This window comes from Hemibagrus wyckioides, linkage group LG06 (assembly GCF_019097595.1).
Source record: "Hemibagrus wyckioides isolate EC202008001 linkage group LG06, SWU_Hwy_1.0, whole genome shotgun sequence".
Taxonomy (NCBI): Eukaryota; Metazoa; Chordata; class Actinopteri; order Siluriformes; family Bagridae; genus Hemibagrus; species Hemibagrus wyckioides.
In genome coordinates, this window is record NC_080715.1 from 24,459,077 (window position 1) to 24,480,598 (window position 21,522).

A 21,522-nucleotide genomic window follows, 5' to 3' on the forward strand; every position below is an offset into this window, starting at 1 on the left:
AGATTTGCTTGAAGCTGGATAAATCATAATTCTGGGCCATCTGGAAACAAGTACACTTTGCACACGATTCATTGCCATAAACAAAAAACAACTGGACCAAATCATAACTTTAAACCACAGATAAATTCTATAAATGTCCAAAAATATCAGCCCAGCCCAGTGGCATTACTCTTCCAGCCTAATGTGATCAACAGTATCTTTCAATGCTGACTTCAGCTGTCTCACACATGACCAGCAGGAGGCTGCTGAGCATTCTGGGGGAATTTACTCACACTTGGTGCCTTACTGCACTGACCCTTGTGTGGCGTTAGGGCTTGCAGTTTTAGAGTCTGAGATTAAGCTTGTGCTCACTTTGGAGACTACAATTTGTGCATGTTTTCCTTTAGATTAATCTACTTGCCAAAACATGACAGATGATTATATTAAAATGAATATATTAGTTTGTGAAGCTTTTGTTATATTCATAAGATTAATATCCTTAGTATATTACATACACTTGCTGCCCACTTTAATAGGTACACCTGCACATTCATGCAGTTATCTAATCAGCCAATCATGCGGCAGCAGAGGAATGCATAAAATACAAGTGAATAGCTTCAGTAATTGTTCAAATCAAACATAAGAATTGACTCAACTAATCACTTTTTACAAGCATGGAGTACAACCTGATGTGGTCTTCTGCTTCTGTAGCCTGTTTCACCTCATGGTTTGATGTTTTGTATATACTGAGATGCTTAGTACTGCTCAGCAGTGTTGTAATAATTATTTGAGCTACTTTACCCTTCCTGGCAGCTTAAGTGTGGCCATTTTTCTCTGACCTCTCTTCCACACAGTGTTTTTTTTTTTTCCACACAATTCTGTGTAAACTCTAGAGACTGTCATGTGTGAAAATCCCAGGAGATCATCAGTTTCTAAAATACTCAAACCAGCCCATCTGGCACCAACAATCACGCCACGCTTAAAGTCACAGAGATCACACTTTTTCTTTATTCTTATGTCTGATGTGAATATTACCTGAAGCTCTTGATCTGTATCTGCTGCCAAATAATTGGCTGATTAGACAGCTAAATGAGCTAATGTATTTAAAAAGTTTTCCTAATAAAGTAGACAGTGAATGTATAAGTGTATACAGTGTCCAAATAATGTTTTCTTAAAATACTTAAGTAAAACAGAGAGCTTTCAAGATTAAACTGGTTACTAGCTATACTATACATGTCTAAATATCTGGTCACTGTTAGTCTCATGGTGGTCCCTTTCCTTTGATGGATGGGGGGGATTAGTAACATGATTTCCATAGCAACAAACAGGTTAAAAAGTCTGTAATTGTACGTCTTTAAAGAGAACCTGTATATTTAGAGGATCTGATAAAATGGCGAATACAAGGTGAATGGCAGGCAACTTCGAATATACTACTAATCTGGAAAAAAAAATTTTTCCTATTTCCAATTTCCTTCATTCCAATTATTTTAAAAACAAATGAAAAGTCACTAATGCTGTGAACTGTGGGATATGTGGGCAGCCTAAGCCTGCTTTGATGCAATATTAAAGACAAGGCACATGAACTATTTATTTAGTGCACTGGGGACTTATGGAGGCTGGAAAAAAAAAAGTACCTTGCACACATGCCTAATACAAAAATCATGTGCACACAAAAAACCATAAGTGCTAGTTTGGGGTGTAAAATAACCAAGCCGCACACATCGCCTAATGGCGTGGAGATTAAGAAGGTTCCAGAAAATGTCATTTTATTTCATTATCTTCTTCAAATCATCTGTTTTATTCTGAGTTTTGTTTCTTGATAGAAGAGAATACAAACGCTACAAATGCACACTGAAAATGACATCAGCTTTCCGATAAAATTATATTAACCCTGCGCTTCCCTGAAACAAGCCTGTTGGCTCTCTGATGAGTCATAATCATGTGGTAGAGATAATAGACGATAAGTGTATGGCGCATGGTGTGCAGATCCAAGGGTCACTCTAAAGGATTGTCAGCTAATGTCAACTCATTTAGTGATATGCCACAGAGACATATGTACAATCTGTCTGACAAATGCAAAGCTGAATGTTTTCGCAGGACTGTTCAGGTGTTCCTGGAAAAGCTTTAAGAAATTTCTTGAAACTTGCGTGGGAACTGGCAGACTGAACACATTTGCGCCACTCAGCTTACTGTTGCAGAATTTACTGTCGCCATATCGCAATCAGGCACTTTTCACTGATTACTAGAAAGAGACGAGTTGAAGTTCGCCAGGGTTTTGTGTTAATTAGATTCACTTTGCGGCAAAGCATAAGTTATAAAACAATGACTGAATAACCAACTCAAACTGCTTAATCAGCCTGTGGGGGAATCAATTATGTGAAAATTTAGACTTAATTAACTAATGATTCACTTTTGTATAACGTATAAGATAAGATAAGATAAGATAAGATAAGATAAGATAAGATAAGATAAGATAAGATAAGATAAGATAAGATAAGATATATTAGGCAGCAAGTGAACATTTTGTCCTCAAAGTTGATGTGTTAGAAGCAGGAAAAATGGACAAGAGTAAGGATTTGAGCAACAAATTGTGATGGCTAGACAAATGGATCAGAGCATCTCCAAAACTGCAGCTCTTGTGTGGTGTTCCCGCAGTGGTCAGTATCTATCAAAAGCAGTTCAAGGAAGGAACAGTGGTGAACCAGCGACAGGGTTATGGGCGGCCAAGGCTCACTGATGCATGTGGAGAGTGAAGGCTGGCCCGTGTGATCTGATCCAACAGACGAGCTACTGTTGCTCAAATTGCTGAAGTTAATGCTGCTTCTGATAGAAAGGTGTCAGAATACAGAGTGCATGATGGTCAGGGCAGCAAAAGGGGAACCAACACAATATTAGGCAGGTGGTCATTATGTCATGCCTGGTCAGTGTATTTTATATATGCAAAATGTATACAAAAAGTACAAAAAAAGATGCTAGAGAACTAAGACCATATTGCACATAATATGATATTGCTCGTGAAATTGCACATGGTATTATATTAACATATAGTATGTATGGTACTCTCTCGGCCAGAAATGTTATACCACTGTAAACTCGATGCTAACTGCTGATCATAGCTGAAGTACTGCATAAACAGATTAAATTAACATTAAGGTTTAAAATAAATCCCAAAGTATGATGACTGCTCGTCATAGGTAATGGCAGTGTCTAGCCTGTAAATATACAGCTCTTTCCACAAAATGTATAAAACGATAGCTATTATAGATATCACACTTAGAATACCAGCACCAACTGACAGATCTGCTTGCATGCAGGTCTCGCCTTGCAAATCCGTGTCATGGTGTGACATGACAACAATATGAGGCACAAATGAGACCACAGAAGCTCCTAGCTGGCAGTGGGCTCTGTGCCACCACACACATACTGGATCCTTTCCTAAAACTGTACTTGAATTCTCAAATCACTTAAATTATGCTAAGGGAGGTAGAGCACATGGCAGGAAAGTAATCATTACTGTAAAAAAAAAATTAAGTGTGATTCGAGCAGCGACCCAAGTTCCATAAACAGTGGGAACTACAGGATTCTGTTACTAATAAGCACATAAAAGTGCCAGGATTTAAATAAAAAAACATTACAAACTTTTCTAAAAAAGGATGAGGGTGTTAAAAACATATTATCGTTTGTTTTGTTCCCCTATAAACAATAAAAAAGTGAAACTATTTATCTATTTATGTTTAACATCCATGAAACATGTTAATTCCTATTACACATTATAGTATACAGCAAACATGTCTTTCTTTTTCCTTTATATTTCCCTTCTCTTAAAGTTAACACAACAACAACAAAAAACACTTATCTTGTTTCAAAGAAAGTCATCCGGTTTTGAAGATTTCCCACTTTAACCCTAAAAACTTTGTGCAACAGCCTTGTAACTGTCACAAAGCACTAACACTGGAGACTTCCAACAAAAAAGGTTAAATAAATGTCGGTTCTCAGACAGTCAACTATCTCTGCCACATTTATGCTCCTTCTTGAGTGAAAGTTCTGAATCCAGATGTTATTCAATCCAGCTTCACCATACATTATTTTATTATCTGCTTGAGGTTCCTGTATATGCTCTTACTGTAAAAATGATAATGTATTCAAGCAAGCACATTAATAAAAACCACTATAGTCAAGGATGCTGTTACAGGACATTAATCAGCACTATAAAGCATATCATAATAGAGAATCCAGCACTGTTGTCCTCTCTCTCTCTCTCTCTCTCTCTATATATATATATATATATATATATATATATATAGAGAGAGAGAGAGAGAGAGAGAGAGAGAGAGAGAGAGAGAGTGAGAAAGAGAGATTCATTGATGAATTGATGCCTGTGGTATAAATGAAGGCTCACCACCCTATATAGTATATATATAATAAAATACATAGAATTGATCATATTTTTTATGTTATGATGTGAACCATGGAGGCTCACTGCATTCTAAGTTTATGACACTTTCCATGTGCTACACCTCATCCAATCCTGATAAAATACCTGTGTTTTCATATTTAATTATTACATAATATTATATAGTATTTAATAATAAGAATTAGTATTTCATAATATGCATACAGAACACCAGGAAAAACACACTTCCATTGCTCTCCTAATGGACACGCATATATATATATATATATATATATATATATATATATATATATATATATATATATATATATATATATATATATATATATATATATATGATTACGGAGTGTTGCAAAAACAAAAAGTTGAACTGGATCAGCTGTGCTTGGAGTTGTGAAAATGTTGACAGTTTGCAGGTCAGTGCTTCCCAGGGACAGGAGTTGAAACATCTTGCTTTTGCCTAAACTATACCGTTTTTTTTCTCAATGCACATTGATCCAAAAATAACCACTATAAGATGAATATGATGGAAATCCATCATGATGACAGAACATATAACGATGCTTCTATTACAGAATGAGTAACAGATGAGTAAGCAAGAAGATTGTCCCGACACACATCACAAGTTCTTCCCTGTCTCCCAGTGGAGAAGGTACCTGCCATCCCATAATGCTAAGTTCCATGGAAACCAAAAACAATCCTCTGTTTACCCTGTGTCTATAGCATCAGCAAACACGCTCATTCACGCAGTGGCACTTTTGGCACTGTCGAGTGCAAGACTTTATCCCTGCCAGGCAAACATTTTCCATCACAGGGGCTATCTGAAAGTGCCATCTGCTGGAGCAGAAGGCATTCATCGAAAGTGTACTTTTAAAACTTGTCCAAATGCACTGTCCATAAAGGACGACAAGAAAGCTTTGAACTGAGAAACATTATGCAATACTGAAATCTACCGAGAAAACTAACACACTCTCTCCTCTGTCTCTCTCTCTCTCTCTCTCCTTTTCATCTTCTTATTGCTCCATGTTACAGATCTAAAAGTACAGACTGGGCAACAAGACTAGTTCCAGCAGCAACACTCTCCTCACTTCATTATCACCAAGCTGCTAAGGTCTGCAATTGCCATGGCAAATTAATCAAAAGCTCACGCCACTTCAAATCACTGCCAGAACAGACATGATGCTTTTATTTAACTGTGAAAGTGTCCCTCTGGATGTGACCACAAATCAAGTCCCATTTCTGTAATCAAACTTCGTGGCTTGTAGTCTTATTTTGCTATTACTCTCCCAAATGTGTTGCTGTAACTTGTTCTAATTATATCAACAAAAAAAGGAGAGAGAGATTAAAATATCTATTGTCTCAATAGTACAATGAGTCTTTGTTTCATATGAATCTGGTGATGAATCACACATTTCACTTAAAACAAGTGTTAGGAGGAAAAAAATGTGATTTGGATTCTGTTCTGTGTGATAGCAGCAGGCTCTGGTGCAACATGTACATTAGTGCTACTCTAAGACATCAAGCTACTATCCTGTAGGAAAATAAAGCCCATTTAAATGTGCGATCTTTCTCTACTAGTGCAAATGCTGAGAGTATTAGGCTTCTTTCTGAACTCGACAATGCACTGTAGCTTGTTTTGTCATGAGGCCCAACAAATGTTGCAGCTGATGGATCTGGCACCAAACATCTTTTACCTCAATTACCTGCTTGGCTCAGTAGGGGCAAGTTTAGGCCAGTGTTTCTCAGTCCATGTCCTCGAGTACCACTGCACTGCACATTTCAGTGTTTTCCCTCCTCTCAAATACCTGGCACAACTCATCAGCTCATTAACAAGGCCTTCATGAGCTGAACATGAGTGTGTTCAAGCATGGAAAACAAAATGTGCAGTGCAGGCTTTCCTTAAGAACCAGGATTTGAGAGTTAGATAGATGCATTCATCATATAAAAGTACAGAAAAAGGACAGACAAAATAAAACGTCCTGCAGTGTGAGCACAGTGGAAAATTGCTGTGATCCACTACACTGCAGCGTGTGTGTGTCTGTGTGTGTGTGTGTGTGTGAGAGAGAGAGAGAGAGAGAGAGAGAGAGAAATATCTATCGGCCACATCAACTTCTGCCTCTTGTCGCATCTTCTGAGTTGAATGATATGTGGTGCTCTGTAGGCTCTGGAGAAGAGCCTGTTGAAACGCACTGGTGCTTTATTCTGTGTGTATTTCTAGCTATTGTGCAGTGTAGATAAAGCAACTGCAGCTTGGATCCACGCAGGACAAAAGTAAACTGCAGGCAAAAATAATACTACTACTAATAATAATAAAGTCTGCAAATGAGCTCGTCATCAGAGAAGCACCTTTGCAGCTCAATACAATGCAATATGGCTTGTACACTGTGCAGGGGACACGTTACACGCATTGCAACTAATTGCGTTCAAGGAAACATTAAGGCCAGTGAGCAGCCTGTTTAATGGACAAGTGATGCAGGGGCTGCTGCAGCATCGCTGGAATGACACCAGATATTTGAGCACCTTTCCAAAACACACGAAGAGAAAACGCGAATGCTTGAGCACCATTTGCAAGCCCAGAACCATCATATACCTGTGAGATTTAGTTCAAAAGTTGGACACCATGCAGCACGTTGCTTGTGGCGCTTTTACAGCAAACTTAATGCCCCCCCGACTTCTGCGTTTACTTGCTGCACAGAATATGCGTGATTGCGGATCTGCACCGTGTGTGTGTGTGTGTGTGTGTGTCTGCATGCACGCCGGCAGAGGTGCCGACTGCAGCCCGCTTACCACTTGGGTTCTTGTTCTTCTTGAGACTCTTGCCACAAAGACACTGCAGCATATGCGTTCCTTTGCTGAAAATGTTCCAAAGAAACCACATTGATTTGGGCGAGGAGCGATCCAGCAGCTTAGAGACACCCTAATGAAGGAGAGCTCCTTATTTCGTTTGCATAATAAGAATAATAATAAGACGGAGAATGAGAGGGACAGCACGACGACGTGATCAGCTCTCCGGGACGGAGCATAGAAAAATAGGTATCCACCGAGGCTTCGGCGTCTTCATTCACGTGGTAAAATAGCCGCCGTAGGGCTCGTGCGACAAGGCAGCCTTCTTAGTATCAAAGGGCGCCGCCACGCACAGTCCGTGTGAAAAATAGACTCTGGAAATCGCATGTGTTGCGCGAGGGGGGGAGACGCGAGCAGGGGAGAAGTGACGCGAGGACGGCGAGACGCGGCGGATCTGCGCGCAGCAAAGCCGTTCTCCTGGCGTTAGTTCACCGCGCGGCGGAGGAAGAACAAGGGTGGATCTGCACAGCATCCACAAAGCCAAGAAGAGACGAGTCCTGCCTCAGAAGCGCAGATATCTCCGACACATTCACACGTACTCTCCTTCCTCAGGGAAAGTCCTGAATCCAGCTGTTACAAGCGCTTAGTTTCCACGACCTCCGCTTTGCATCGTTCCCCGTCAGCCCCGTCTAATACTGTTTCCTTTACAGACGCACGCGCGCTCCAGTATGTGTGCGTCCTGACGCTTAGGCTGCTCTTTTGTTTGTTTGTTTGTTTGTTTGTTTGTTTTTGTTTGTTTGTTTTGTTTTGTTTTGTTTGAGTGGTTGCTCTCCTCCTTGGCGTTTCACTAGTCCATCACTGAGTCATTTGCCACCCCATAAAAAAGTATTGCGTCCGCTAAAATGACGCGGTCGCGTTTCACTTCGCCTCGACTCTGAGTGTGTGTGTGTGTGAGAGAGAGAGAGAGAGAGAGAGAGAGAGATAGATGACGATGATGATGGTGGTGGTGATGATGAGGAGGAGGTGGGGGAGGAGGAGGAGGAGGAGGCTTCGAACCGAAAGACTGACTCGCTTTCGCGTTACGTAAACACGTGGCTCGTGCACCGTTTTAACTGAGAAATGTTTTCAGGCTTCAAAACTGTAGTGCGGGAATCAGATAGGTCCCAGGCTGCATACTAATACTAAGACTAAATAGTGTGCTGTAAGGCTAGTGGTATAGGTACAGCATCACTAAGCTGTTAGGACAGTATGATGCAGCTTTGGACACAACTCAGTTTGGTGCATGAGAGTATTTGTTTCTCTCCACGTGTGGTAATATGCGGTTTCGAAGCAGATGCCTGCCATCTGTGTTTGTTACACCGGCTGCAGCTGACGACTGCAGTAGCAGGCCTGTGATTCCTAAATGGAAAAGAGCAGTCGCAATCTATCCTTTATTTATTCATTCATATTCAGTAACTGCTTCTTTCTGGTCACTGTGACTCCAGGGAATATCCAGGGAGCACTGGGGCAATTTATTAGTCAATAAATATACTGGCATGTTTGAGGAGGTGGCTGGGAAGTGGACAACATGCAAAAATAATAAAGAGAACATGCTAAATTTTGCAGCCATCCAACTTCAGAATCAACCCAGGGACTCTGGAGCTTAGACACCACTGTGCAAACTAGTTTATAAATTACTTTCACTGCAATACATGGACAAATTAACTTTCTCCATTAAGTGCCCAACTTCATGCTCACCAATTTTGGTGGGAATTGGCACAACTTGGCCACTGGAATCTCGTGAATTAGGTGAATTGCAAAGACAAAAGCTTAATTCCTAGATTTCTTTTTTTTTTATTGCTAGATGTGATATAAATTTTTCTCACAATGTTTTTATTTTTTTTTACAAAAACATGTTTTGTGAAAATCATAGAAGGCAGCTGAAATGGTTCTCCACCAACAAATAACAATTAACTTTACACTGATTGTCTGAATCATTGTGATTGTGAAAAAACCCCAGTAACTTGTTAAGTGTTAAGCCCGTCACTAGCAACCATGCTACAGTCAAAGTCACTAAGATGACAGTTTTCCCCCCTTCTGGTGTTTAATATGAACATTAACTGAAGCTCTTGACCTGTGTGATTTTATGTATTGTGCTGCTGATTGGATAATTGCATGAATAAGAAAGTGTGCAGTTGCTTTTAATAAAGTGGCCTGTTGGTGAATATGTCTTGTACCTACCTTTGATGAAAGCTTATTAAATGACAGAATTTCACAGTCTGATCTTAGAATTTACACAGAACAGTGTGCAAAAAACATATCGATATAGGGATTGACAGTTCTACAGGTAGAAACACTTAACTGAAGAGATGTGAGTTCGGTGGAGAATTTCCTAACTGGTTCGAGCTGACAGAAAGAATACAATAGCTCATATAACCACTCTGTGCAATCGTGGTGAGCAGAAAAGTATCTCAGAATGTACAGCATGTTGAAACTTCAGCTGAATTGGATACTACAGCTGAATCTTTTCCCACTCATGCCAGCCAAAAACAGGAATCTGAGGGAACACTGGGCACAGGTTCACCAAAACTGAACAGTTGAAGAATGAAAAAAAAAAATCCCTGGACTTTTTCCAGTCTTAACCTGTCCAGTTTCAGCAAGTCTGTGCCCACTATTGCCTCAGACTGTTCTTGGATGAGAGGAAGGAACCTGATGTGGGCTTATGCTGTTGTAACCCATTTGCCACAAATGTTGTTGTGAATTCTTAGTTGTTTGTCTGCTCACAATACATAATAAAGTATATAACCTCCCTGCATTGGTGTACAGTTGTACAATATTGTATGTTTAATAATATTAATTTATCTATCTATCTATCTATCTATCTATCTATCTATCTATCTATCTATCTATCTATCTATCTATCTATCTATCTATCTATCTATCTATCTATCTATTTTGAAAAGGGGTAATACACTATTGTCAGTCATCTTGCTAGTATTTTAAATGAAATACTGAATTGAGCTTTATTTTCTTTATGTTTTATTACAATAGAAGTATCTTCCATTTTATATCTGTCAGTAGAACCTGATCTCATTTTTTTTTAAAAGTGCACAATTTCATACAAATGAAGTTATGATAAAAGGGCTCAACATTATTTCCACTGTATACCAAACTGTGACCTTCATAACCTTTCTTTTATTTGATTAATTTTATTTGAAATGTTTTTTTTTATTTCACCCATCATGATGAGACATCATGTTGCTAAATAAATAAATAAATGTATTAATTAAAAATTATTGTTATTATTATTATTATTGTTGTTTTCACCATTAGTAGTAGTAGTAGTAATGGTAGTAGTGGTAATAGTAGTATTAGTATTAATTTTAATGTTTTTGTTTGTGTTGTTTAAATGGCATGGAATTGAAGAGAAATTGGTAACTGGTGTTTATGAGCAAGGCCAGACACATCATTGCCAGCAACACAACACAACAATAACACACACATTTAAAAAATGTAGGCTCTACCCATCTTTGCTTCAAGACCATTTGAAAACTAATAAATATTTTATAGATGCACAATGCACGATGTATGTTTTACTTGTAACAACAAAGAGCTTGCATGAACACTTTTTCATGCTTTCTTAGACACACAAATTATATTTAAATTCAATTATCTTAGCCACATAAAAGTAATGAAATAACTCCTTATTCAGCAGTACATCATTAGCAGATACTGAGCTGAAGCTGTTGTTATTGATGTACAGCATTTGTCCTTTCATTTGAAGAAAGCTCCAAATTCTAGTTTCGATTTGTTGTTGATTTTATCTCTAAAACACCAACAATCATCCTGCCTACCACAGTGAACCCTGTGACAGGTGGTTGTCCGAACACGTGGTGGAGCATGGGAAACACAGTCTCACCAGATCCCAAAATGCCAGTGGATTTGACTAAAGGGATGTGCTCTACTCTTTAAATCACAGCATTAATCCACTTTAATGGCCTACTTTTGTTAAGTCCAAGTCTTGTTGCGTGTCTGTCAGTACTGAGCCTACAGGGAGGTGGGCCACTTTGCAACAAAGCTACATTTCCTGTCAAAATTGCAAAGAGTGGCATAGCCAAATCACTGAGTCTTGCAGTAAGCCAAAACAAACCATGAGTTTTGAGATTAAATAAAAATTTATTTTGATTAAACAACAATGTGGTTTCTTGCTTGTGGGATCCTGATACTGCTGACATTTCACCATTAATAGTATAAACTGGTAGCAGTGTTGCTCAGTTTTCCCTGCTTGAACATTTGCAGCGAGGTGAGTCAGGTCTGTTGAGAGCTGAGATTTTCAGTAGCGTGTACAGTGCATGAAGTACTGCAGCACCATGACTGTAAACATTCAGTATTAACTGATTTGAGGAAACATGAACAAAATCAGGTTCTATATCACATTTACAACAGGTTTCCAAGAAACAATGACACCAACAATGAAACTGTAGTTGTCTCAGGAGCCTGAGGAGGACTTATAGACAATCCTTTGTGGAGCTTTGCATCAGTTTACTGTATTGATTTGTTTCATGTAAAGTATCTTTGCACACTGGGGAATATCTCCTGACAATTTAGTCAAACATCATTAAAAGACCTATATTTGAAGATGCCTGCTGTAAACTGCAGATACAGTGGTATGTCTGTACTTCTATCAAAATTAAATTAAATTATTCAACTAATTGTAGCCAGGTCCATAACTATTTGGACAGTGACAGAATTTTAGAAATTTCACCTCTGTACACCATCACAATGGATTTAAAATTAACCAATCAAGAAGTGTACAGTTTCGGTTATATATTTATATTTATATTTATATTTATATCTATATATATATATATATATATATATATATATATATATATATATATATATATATATATATATATATATACACTATATTGCCAAAAGTATTCGCTCACCCATCCAAATAATCAGAATCAGGTGTTCCAATCACTTCCATGGCCACAGGTGTATAAAATCAAGCACCTAGGCATGCAGACTGTTTTTACAAACATTTGTGAAAGAATGGGTCGCTCTCAGGAGCTCAGTGAATTCCAGCGTGGAACTGTGATAGGATGCCACCTGTGCAACAAATCCAGTCGTGAAATTTCCTCGCTCCTAAATATTCCACAGTCAACTGTCAGCTGTATTATAAGAACGTGGAAGTGTTTGGGAACGACAGCAACTCAGCCACGAAGTGGTAGGCCACGTAAACTGACGGAGCGGGGTCAGCGGATGCTGAGGCGCATAGTGCGAAGAGGTCGCCAACTTTCTGCAGAGTCAATCGCTACAGACCTCCAAACTTCATGTGGCCTTCAGATTAGCTCAAGAACAGTGCGCAGAGAGCTTCATGGAATGGGTTTCCATGGCCGAGCAGCTGCATCCAAGCCATACATCACCAAGTGCAATGCAAAGCGTCGGATGCAGTGGTGTAAAGCACGCCGCCACTGGACTCTAGAGCAGTGGACACACGTTCTCTGGAGTGACGGATCGCGCTTCTCCATCTGGCAATCTGATGGACGAGTCTGGGTTTGGCGGTTGCCAGGAGAACGGTACTTGTCTGACTGCATTGTGCCAAGTGTAAAGTTTGGTGGAGGGGGGATTATGGTGTGGGGTGGTTTTTCAGGAGCTGGTCTTGGCCCCTTAGTCCCAGTGAAAGGAACTCTGAATGCTTCAGCATACCAAGACATTTTGGACAATTCCATGCTCCCAACTTTGTGGGAACAGTTTGGAGCTGGCCCCTTCCTCTTCCAACATGACTGTGCACCAGTGCACAAAGCAAGGTCCATAAAGACATGGATGACAGAGTCTGCTGTGGATGAACTTGACTGGCCTGCACAGAGTCCTGACCTCAACCCGATAGAACACCTTTGGGATGAATTAGAGCGGAGACTGAGAGCCAGGCCTTCTCGTCCAACATCAGTGTGTGACCTCACAAATGCGCTTCTGGAAGAATGGTCAAAAATTCCCATAAACACACTCCTAAACCTTGTGGACAGCCTTCCCAGAAGAGTTGAAGCTGTTATAACTGCAAAGGGTGGACCGACGTCATATTGAACCCTATGGATTAGGAATGGGATGTCACTTAAGTTCATATGCGAGTCAAGGCAGCCGAGCGAATACTTTTGGCAATATAGTGTATATATATATATATATATATATATATATATATATATATATATATATATATATATATATATATATATATATATATATATATAATATATGCAACTGTACAGGAATTTGAGCCATTTTTACACAATTTTATACACTTTATAAACATTTTTTTAAATATTTGATACATTGTTTTTATACAATTTCTATACATTTTTTATATATTTTATATGAAAAAAAAATTAAATAGTCCCTCCAAGCTCAGAAGTAATTGACAAATAAACATAATTATAAATATAAGAATAATTGTTTTTATTAGGAAGCAAATCCAAGCCTTCATATTCAAAGAATTCCTGAGGTCTGGATATGACCTAATGCTGAGTTGCTTCAATTCAAATCCATTGTGCTTGTTGAGAAAGGCTAAAATAATGAAAATTGTGTTACGGTCCAAATACACTGCATTAAAGGTTCAGTTGTCAAAGAACATGGTGATTGGATGTGATGTGATCATAGCAAATGTGTGTGTGTGTGTGTGTATGCACATCCTGTCAGTCGGGTTACAGACAACCCTAAAAGTCCTTCACCCTCATTCTTAACTAAAACGCGAACGTGGCCGAATCCATTGCAAATGACCAGACCAGGATAAAGTAGTTACTCAAAGTGAGTAAGTGAGTGAACCAAGGAGAATGGGGGAAAAAAAGGTCAGCTAGCTATTAATCTAAGGTGTATCAACTAATGAGTATGAGAGGTCACCTTAGACTGTGGGAGGTGGGGCTTCATGTACATGTGCATGGATGAGAGGTGGAGCCATGAGGTTAACAAATCATTCTAATGTTTTTGTCTATGGATTATACATATCTATTTCACAACAAATAAATCTCCAGCCACAAGAAGCTGTAGGTCATGTGTGATATGATATCTTCTTTACAACTCAAGCTTAATTCATAATAATTTTATAGACGTGTACAAAAAAATTGAACATGAGTGACACTCAAGACTTAATATGGATAGCCTTGTACACTCTAATCAAGGTACTTGATATGACTGATTTTTTAAAATTAACCTCTTGACAGTTTGCATTCCCATTCTGCAGTGGCTAAATGTTTAGTTCCTTCTGTTTGGTTAACAGCTGTTCATTTGTGTGGTTGCTTAAAGCACATGAAGCATGTGTGGCTGAGCAATGGCTGCACAGAAAGTCTGCTGTTGACAGCATGAGTATGTTGTTTGTCAGCGAATCTATGTGCATGATGTTGCCAGTTGATGGATAAATTATCCTATTTTGTAGTGCTCGTTTCTGGGGAAATCATTTAAAGTCATTTTAAATGATTTTAGTTAGCTTTGGCACATCTGGCAATTGTTGTAGTTCAAAATGTGATTACAAATGGTCATTGGAGATGCATTTGAGTGACTGGGCAGGACATTGCGTTATGGATATTGTTGCCCTGCAGCTTTGAAGTGTTTTTGAGGCTACTGAAATCTCATTGGTGAAGTCCACCATGCCTGTAGCAAAACTTGTTCTCAAATGATAAAAGCCTCCAAAATACATAGAGCTGGGAGTGATATCAGATTGCAGCTGAAGCACTAATACAATTCAGTCATGTGCAAGGGGATTGTGTAGACTGTAGCCTACATCCACCCAGCTTGGCAACTGTGCACAGTCCCTAGTATTTGCAGATGTATGAACAGTCAAAGATGGCAGAGCAAAATGCTCTAAAGTGATTTCTGCCAAGCCTACAACTTAAACTTCTATACCTACTTTGTCCATTTTACTGCAAGAAGAGTCCCAGGACCAGGACTGTGTTTTTTTATGCCTTCAACCAAATAACAGTCTTTTTGGATGATATGGCACCATGGTCTTTCCCAACTAGTCACATGTTGGGGCGGTGGAAGTTCAATTGGTTAAAGCTCTGGGTTGTTGATTGGAAGATCACGGCTCAAGCCCCAGCACCAACAAACTGCCACTGAGCAAGGCCCCTGTCCTCCAGGGGTGCTACATCGTGGCTGACCATGATGTGCTCTGACCCCAACCCTCCAAGGATGGGAAGTGTAATGAAAGAATTTCACTGTGCAGTAATGTATATTAACTTAATGTCTGTTTATTCAAACCCTATGCACTCCGCTCCAAGTGCAATGCTGTGAGGCCAGCGCTGGCTGAAATGATATCAGATTAAATATAGATAGTTGGGAAAATGTGCTGCTTTTACCCTCCAAATCTGCTGGTGCTAACATGTGATCTTGGACTATTATCCTGGGAACTGGTTAAAACCAAATTGAGTGTAAAAACTCCCATACTGTCACACTCATAGTACGAAAATAAATTGATAAAACCCACACAGTGATGACTCATCCCTTATTAAACAAACACTTGTTTAATTTCGATTGTCTGTTCTCAGAACGGTACAGGACACCGTTGTTGGCAGGCGGTTGCATTTGTATTCTTTGGGGTATTTTCTCTGCACCAACATGCCCACTTCCATGTGCTAAATATCATAGTGGGAGTCTCCATCTGGACTGACATTGGCATTTCTAGATAAAATAAGATGCAATGACACTTCATTCAAGATACTACACTTAAATGAAGGTCAAATGAAAACTCCATGGAGAGATTAATGTATAAAAGTAATGTCTGTCGCTGTATCAAGCAAATGCTTTAATTTCACTCCTCCTCACCAGCAGGGGTAGTGTATTCCAGTAACATCATATATGAAAGAATATTCGAAGAAAAGATGCTTTTGAACCACCATCATTCCTTTTTCTTTTCACCTGTATGCCTGTCTACATAAAAACACTAGCAGTGTATAACTGTCAGTGTCCTGTCCTCCAAAGTTGTGGCTAGCCCTCTCTTAAGGGTATGTTCCCTTTTCCAAGAATTACTTTACTGGCCCATTTTTTTATCCAATTTTAGTCAATTCCCATCCCGTATCTTGGGATTTTTTAGGGTTAGCATCTTTTTCAAGACGCTGCTAGTGTATAAACACTAATTATTACCACATAAATGAGCTCATAGATGCCAATTAATGGCTTGGGTCACTCTGATTCACCTCACAGAGAGAGTATTACCATCCTAATTGTCCGATGCTATGTTTTTGTTTCTGCTTGCAACACTAGTTTTAAGCCTCACTGGCTAAAAATCTTGAAAAAAGCATCACAGTTTATCGTGTGGGAGTGAAGATTTAACATCTGTTTTTCTTCACTTAGATTGAATTGCCCTCCATAAATCATATTACCCTGAGTATATGCAGTACTAACTATGCTACAAAGTCTTAATCTCTAGGAAAACAATAACCAGTGTACGTGTGCCTGTTGCCATGGCACTGAGCATTTCAAGAGCACAGTTTCACCTCCAAATGTTTACAAGGTGATCACACTGCCTGATTTTGTACAAGACCATAGCAGTTATATTCTTCAAGCAGGTGTAATGTGCTGTAATGTCTGCCTACTGGGTGGCGGATGCCATCACCTTAGCCCATAGACACATGCCACTCTGGGCACCTTCTCCTTTTTACAAGGTTAATATCACACTTCTCAGTGGTAGGAGTGTGGCAGTCATCTCTGAACACCTTTCAGGTCAAGCCATGTTCCTCAGGACATTGCTGACAGATGTTATCCAGGTGTTCTACACTGCCCCTGGCTGTTAGGAGGAGTGATGTTGTTGGGTTTTTTTAATTGGGGAATTTTACATGGCAATATGTGACCAGGATGAAATATCTTAGCATTTAGTCACAGCTGCATGTAACTAGCATTTTCATTGTGGCTTTTGAAAATCATAAATTTTGAAGAGCTGCACTCTTTAACCTTTTCCATTTGAGTTAAATTGTTAAAAATATACATTTTAAGAATATATATTTATATCTTATCAATTCTAATTAATGCCTACATACAGTATATATAAATTTTAATTTGCAAATAAGAAACATGCATTTTGTTTTGATTTGATTTGTTTTGTTTTGTTTTGCGAACAATTTATTAGCATTTAAATAACAGCTTATTAAAATATTTTTTGCTTTATGTAATAATTTTTAAACAACTATTCACAAGTATGACAAATGCATCTTTCACATAGGTGCAAATCTGCAAGTCTATGTGTTCCACAACCATTTTTTGTGTTGATTAGATATTGGATAAATATTTAGATATCTTGCAGTCGATTTTAAAAGTTGATGACCCAAATAATCAGCTTCTCATCCTGCTCAGAATTACGGAGGTCAGTATGCACAAGGATCCAAATATTCCAACAACTTCTGACATCTGAAATCATCTGAATATATCACTGAGTTTAATGGTATTTTAAAACTTTTTAATGTCTATTATCTCCTTTGTACAACCTTCTTTTGCATTTAAATGAAAAACTCTGTGGGTTTCTCATAGTGATAGCTGATGGTATCTACACCGATCAGGTATAACATTATGAACACTGCCAGGTGAAGTGAAGAACACTGATTATCTCCTCATCATGGCACCTGTTATTGGTATATATTAGGCAGCAAGTGAACATTTTGTCTTCAAAGTTGTCTAATGGTCTAAAGGTCTAATGAAATTTTTATCTTGTATACTAAAGCAACTAAAATTTGTGATTAAACAGATATGACTCTTCCTAATGTGGTGATAAGTCTAATGCAAGCAGCTCTGAGATTATATGACAGTCTTTCTGTCCTGGTCCTGAAGCATCAGCCAGGTAAATTGTCAGAGTTGCTAATGCGTCTCATTTGCCTGTCTATAGTCTGGGTTGAGTCTGGAATAAGAGTCCCTGTGGATGCTGTTGCTTTGTGATAATCATCTTAGAGATTTGTTTTGAGGACATCAAACAGAACCAATGGTTATGACCAAATATGCATCCAACTGATTCCACCAATGAAACAATCAAACTGAACTCTTTCTTTTATATTATTACTATATAATGCATTTCACTTCCATATTAAAAAAAAATTGCTAGGTGGCAGACAATTGTTTGCAATTAGAATAAAAAAAATTATTTTGTATTGTCAGACTTTGAGATAATCATGTTTAACCACTGCCTCCAAACTATATCATCAGTGTGAGACATTGGTGTGGAAACATTAAATAAACTTACCCTTGTATGCTGCAGCTTTTTGTGACTCTGCTCTCCTGAAGTTAACACACTCCGAGCAGAGCTGGAGAAGAGGAGGTACAGGTAAAAAATATAGCCGGTAAATCTTTACTGCTCATCCCTAAAAATACAGCAAATCATGTAAAACTGTACATAATCTCATTACAATTCACATATTAACTTATTTCAGTACATCGTAACTAATCAGGCTTAATTAAATACCACACCAAAGATAATCAAAGGAATCATGTTATTCTAACAACACAGTATATAATAATCCCAGTCCCATTCAGATAGATCGTATGTGTGAAAGTGGTGTGTTCAATAAAACAATATGTAAAATGCTTGCATTACTGGACTGTGGCTCAAAATTAAAGGATGAGTGGAAACTTTTCAACATTTTAGATCAGCTGATGTCTGCTAAATTGTTTAAATTTCTATTGTATATTTGTACAAGTCACATTGTTTAAAATGCTTGTATGATTACAGAAAACAAATATACCAAATATTATTATTAAAAAAGGTTTGAGATCCTTTAACAGGTCAGTAGAAAATGCAAAATGATTCCTAACATCTGATTTATTTAGATATCATAATTAACATGAATCCATTTGGTGATGTAATACATGAAGATACTCTTGGTGTATTCCAGAGCCACTGCAGTAATGAGAGAGAGAGAGAGAGAGAGAGAGAGAGCTACAATCGTCAAAAACACCCAGCTGGATATTCATTGGAGACATGTATATGCTATAAAACTTTCAGCCTAATTTTATTTGTCAAACATTATGAAGACAATACAGACTATACAGTAATTGGGATTTTTTTTTTATTACTACCAAATAAAAGTAAATAATAATAATAATAATAATAATAATAATAATAATAATAATATAGTAAGTATAAGTAAGTATAGTAATAATATTTTTTACTTCTTTTTTTTTAATTGTTTATATATTTCCAGTATCTATAAGTGTATTCATAATTTGACTTTTATGACCATTTTTTAATAGAAAGAGTACGTCCATGACAGGAGTTCAGGAGTACAAACACTTGCAGTAGGTGCAGTGAATGGCACACATGCAAGATCTTTTAAGCTAGATCTGAGTTCTTCTGATTTCTTACACATTTCTTGTGTTTTAGTCCGTTGTGTCTAGCTCTTGTTTGTTCCTTGTCTGCTCTCTGTGTGTGAAGTCTGTTTCACAAGTTCTATAAGTCATGTAGTTCACGGCCAGCTTTAGACTGTGTGGAGCAAAGCTCACACATCCTCCTGTTCACTGCAAACGTATCCCACTGAAGACGTGAGCACAGCCAGGGCTCCCCTTGAGGACTGTTGCCTTGGCCACTTTCCATCACAGCATGAGAAAAACATCTTACAGGCTCCTTGCGGGAACACAGCTGGTTCTTCCCTTCAGTAGAGACCAATAATCACAAGCAAAACAAGTGGGAAATGTGTGTATTTGTCACAGACTGTGAATGGGTAGCACAGCCAATATGACTGTGTCCAGAACTGGATTCGGCATGAAGTATATGATTGATTGAATTTAAAGAATCTTTCATTTTCTTGATTTTTTTTTCTGAGATAATACATCAAGCTGATAAGACATTTACATTACTAGATATTTTTAAAACAATGAAAGAAAGAAAGAAAGAAAGAAAGAAAGAAAGAAAGAAAGAAAGAAAGAAAGAAAGAAAGAAAGAAAGAAAGAAAGAAAGAAAGAAAGAAAGAAAGAAAGATTAATATTTACCAATTGGTCTAATTGGTCAAGAATCCGAGATCTTAAAGAAAGTTTGATTTTATTTATATAAGTCTGAATGTAATAATTAAATATAACATAACATATACATCTCTGTAACAATCAGAGGCTGTATTTAGCTTTACATATAATCAAGTATTTATATATGTATAATAAAAGATTTGTAAGATATGTATAATAAAAGATATGTAAATCTAAATACAGTCACTGTTATTTGCAGAGATCCACGTTATAATTAGCATGTCATCTTCTGATTTTAATTCATGTTTATTTTGCCGTCCCTAAAAATCAGTATGTTGTATGTCATGTGCATGCCATAGTCTCACCTCCTAAGAGACATATCTGTGGATCTCCTAGGAAGTCAGGGCCATGAAGCTCTTAATTATTGCATTGCAAACATGTTGCAAAAACATACAGTATATACGATAGGACATAGATTGAGTGTAAAAATTGTACAACATCTAAAACAATGGGGTGATATAACTGGGGTGAATTTGTTGTGAAATAGAGCTGAGCTTGAATTATACCACAATGATGCTGAGTTCTTGAATCTGATTAGCAAAAAGTTGATTCATTTTCTTTAACAGCAGCTCTGACAGCAGTGTGGCTGCAAGACATATCACAGGTTTATATTAATGCACTCATTCTAATACGTTATGAATTTCTAACAAGGATAAGGAAGTTGTTTTTTCCATTTACCTGTACAGCAATGTAAAATGACTTGTGGTCACATACTGTATATTAGTGCATATACCTTGGGTCTTCATGTACAGAGTCATATACAGGTATACAGTTTGCTTTAATGCCAGCGTGTTGTATTAATGTCTAAATCGGATATCATTAGGCAGTACACGTCTATGCAACCGATGTTCATCTCATACAGGAAGTTCAGTAGGCCCAGAATAGATTAGACACCACTGCTCGTTAATTAGACACCAACAGGTCAAATTGTGCAAGAGGGATCTTAAGCACACGGACTACACCTTAGGGGAGGGAGACTTAGCAAACATGCTCTGTGTTAATGATGCCCGCTCCTGACTGCTCTCTTCTGAGACTTTCCCTTGATGTAATTCTCTGGAACACTCCAAACCACTGAGACCTTTTCAGTCTCCTCTTTAATTCCCTGTCCACATATTAGACACAAGACTGTGCTGATGAAAAGAAGTCACCAGCAGTGCAGCTCATCTGGAGGGGAAAAAATGACAGCAGGGTGTTTTGGTGTTAAGAGCAGATCTAAATGGTGATGGTGTCATGTCTTTGAAGTAGTCTTCAGTGTGAAATCAAAGCTGAATATATGGCCATTTTACAGCCTTTTTAGTAAACCACTGTCTCATCTTCAGCACACCCTCACCAGGGATCTTTATGTCTCAAAAACAAGTCCAAGACCAAAGATCAAG

The 21,522-nt window shown here is 38.1% G+C and overlaps 1 protein-coding gene across 1 annotated transcript in view; it reads right to left on the minus strand.

Annotated features, from left to right (window-relative positions):
• fgf14 (fibroblast growth factor 14) overlaps nucleotides 1-8,122 on the minus strand; it is a 142,001-nt gene extending 133,879 nt beyond the window's left edge. The window contains exon 1 of the mRNA XM_058392689.1: nucleotides 7,181-8,122. Coding sequence (XP_058248672.1) covers nucleotides 7,181-7,271 — 91 coding nt within the window. The 5' untranslated portion in view covers nucleotides 7,272-8,122. The remainder of the gene's footprint in view (nucleotides 1-7,180) is intronic.
• Nucleotides 8,123-21,522: the final 13,400 nt, after the last annotated feature.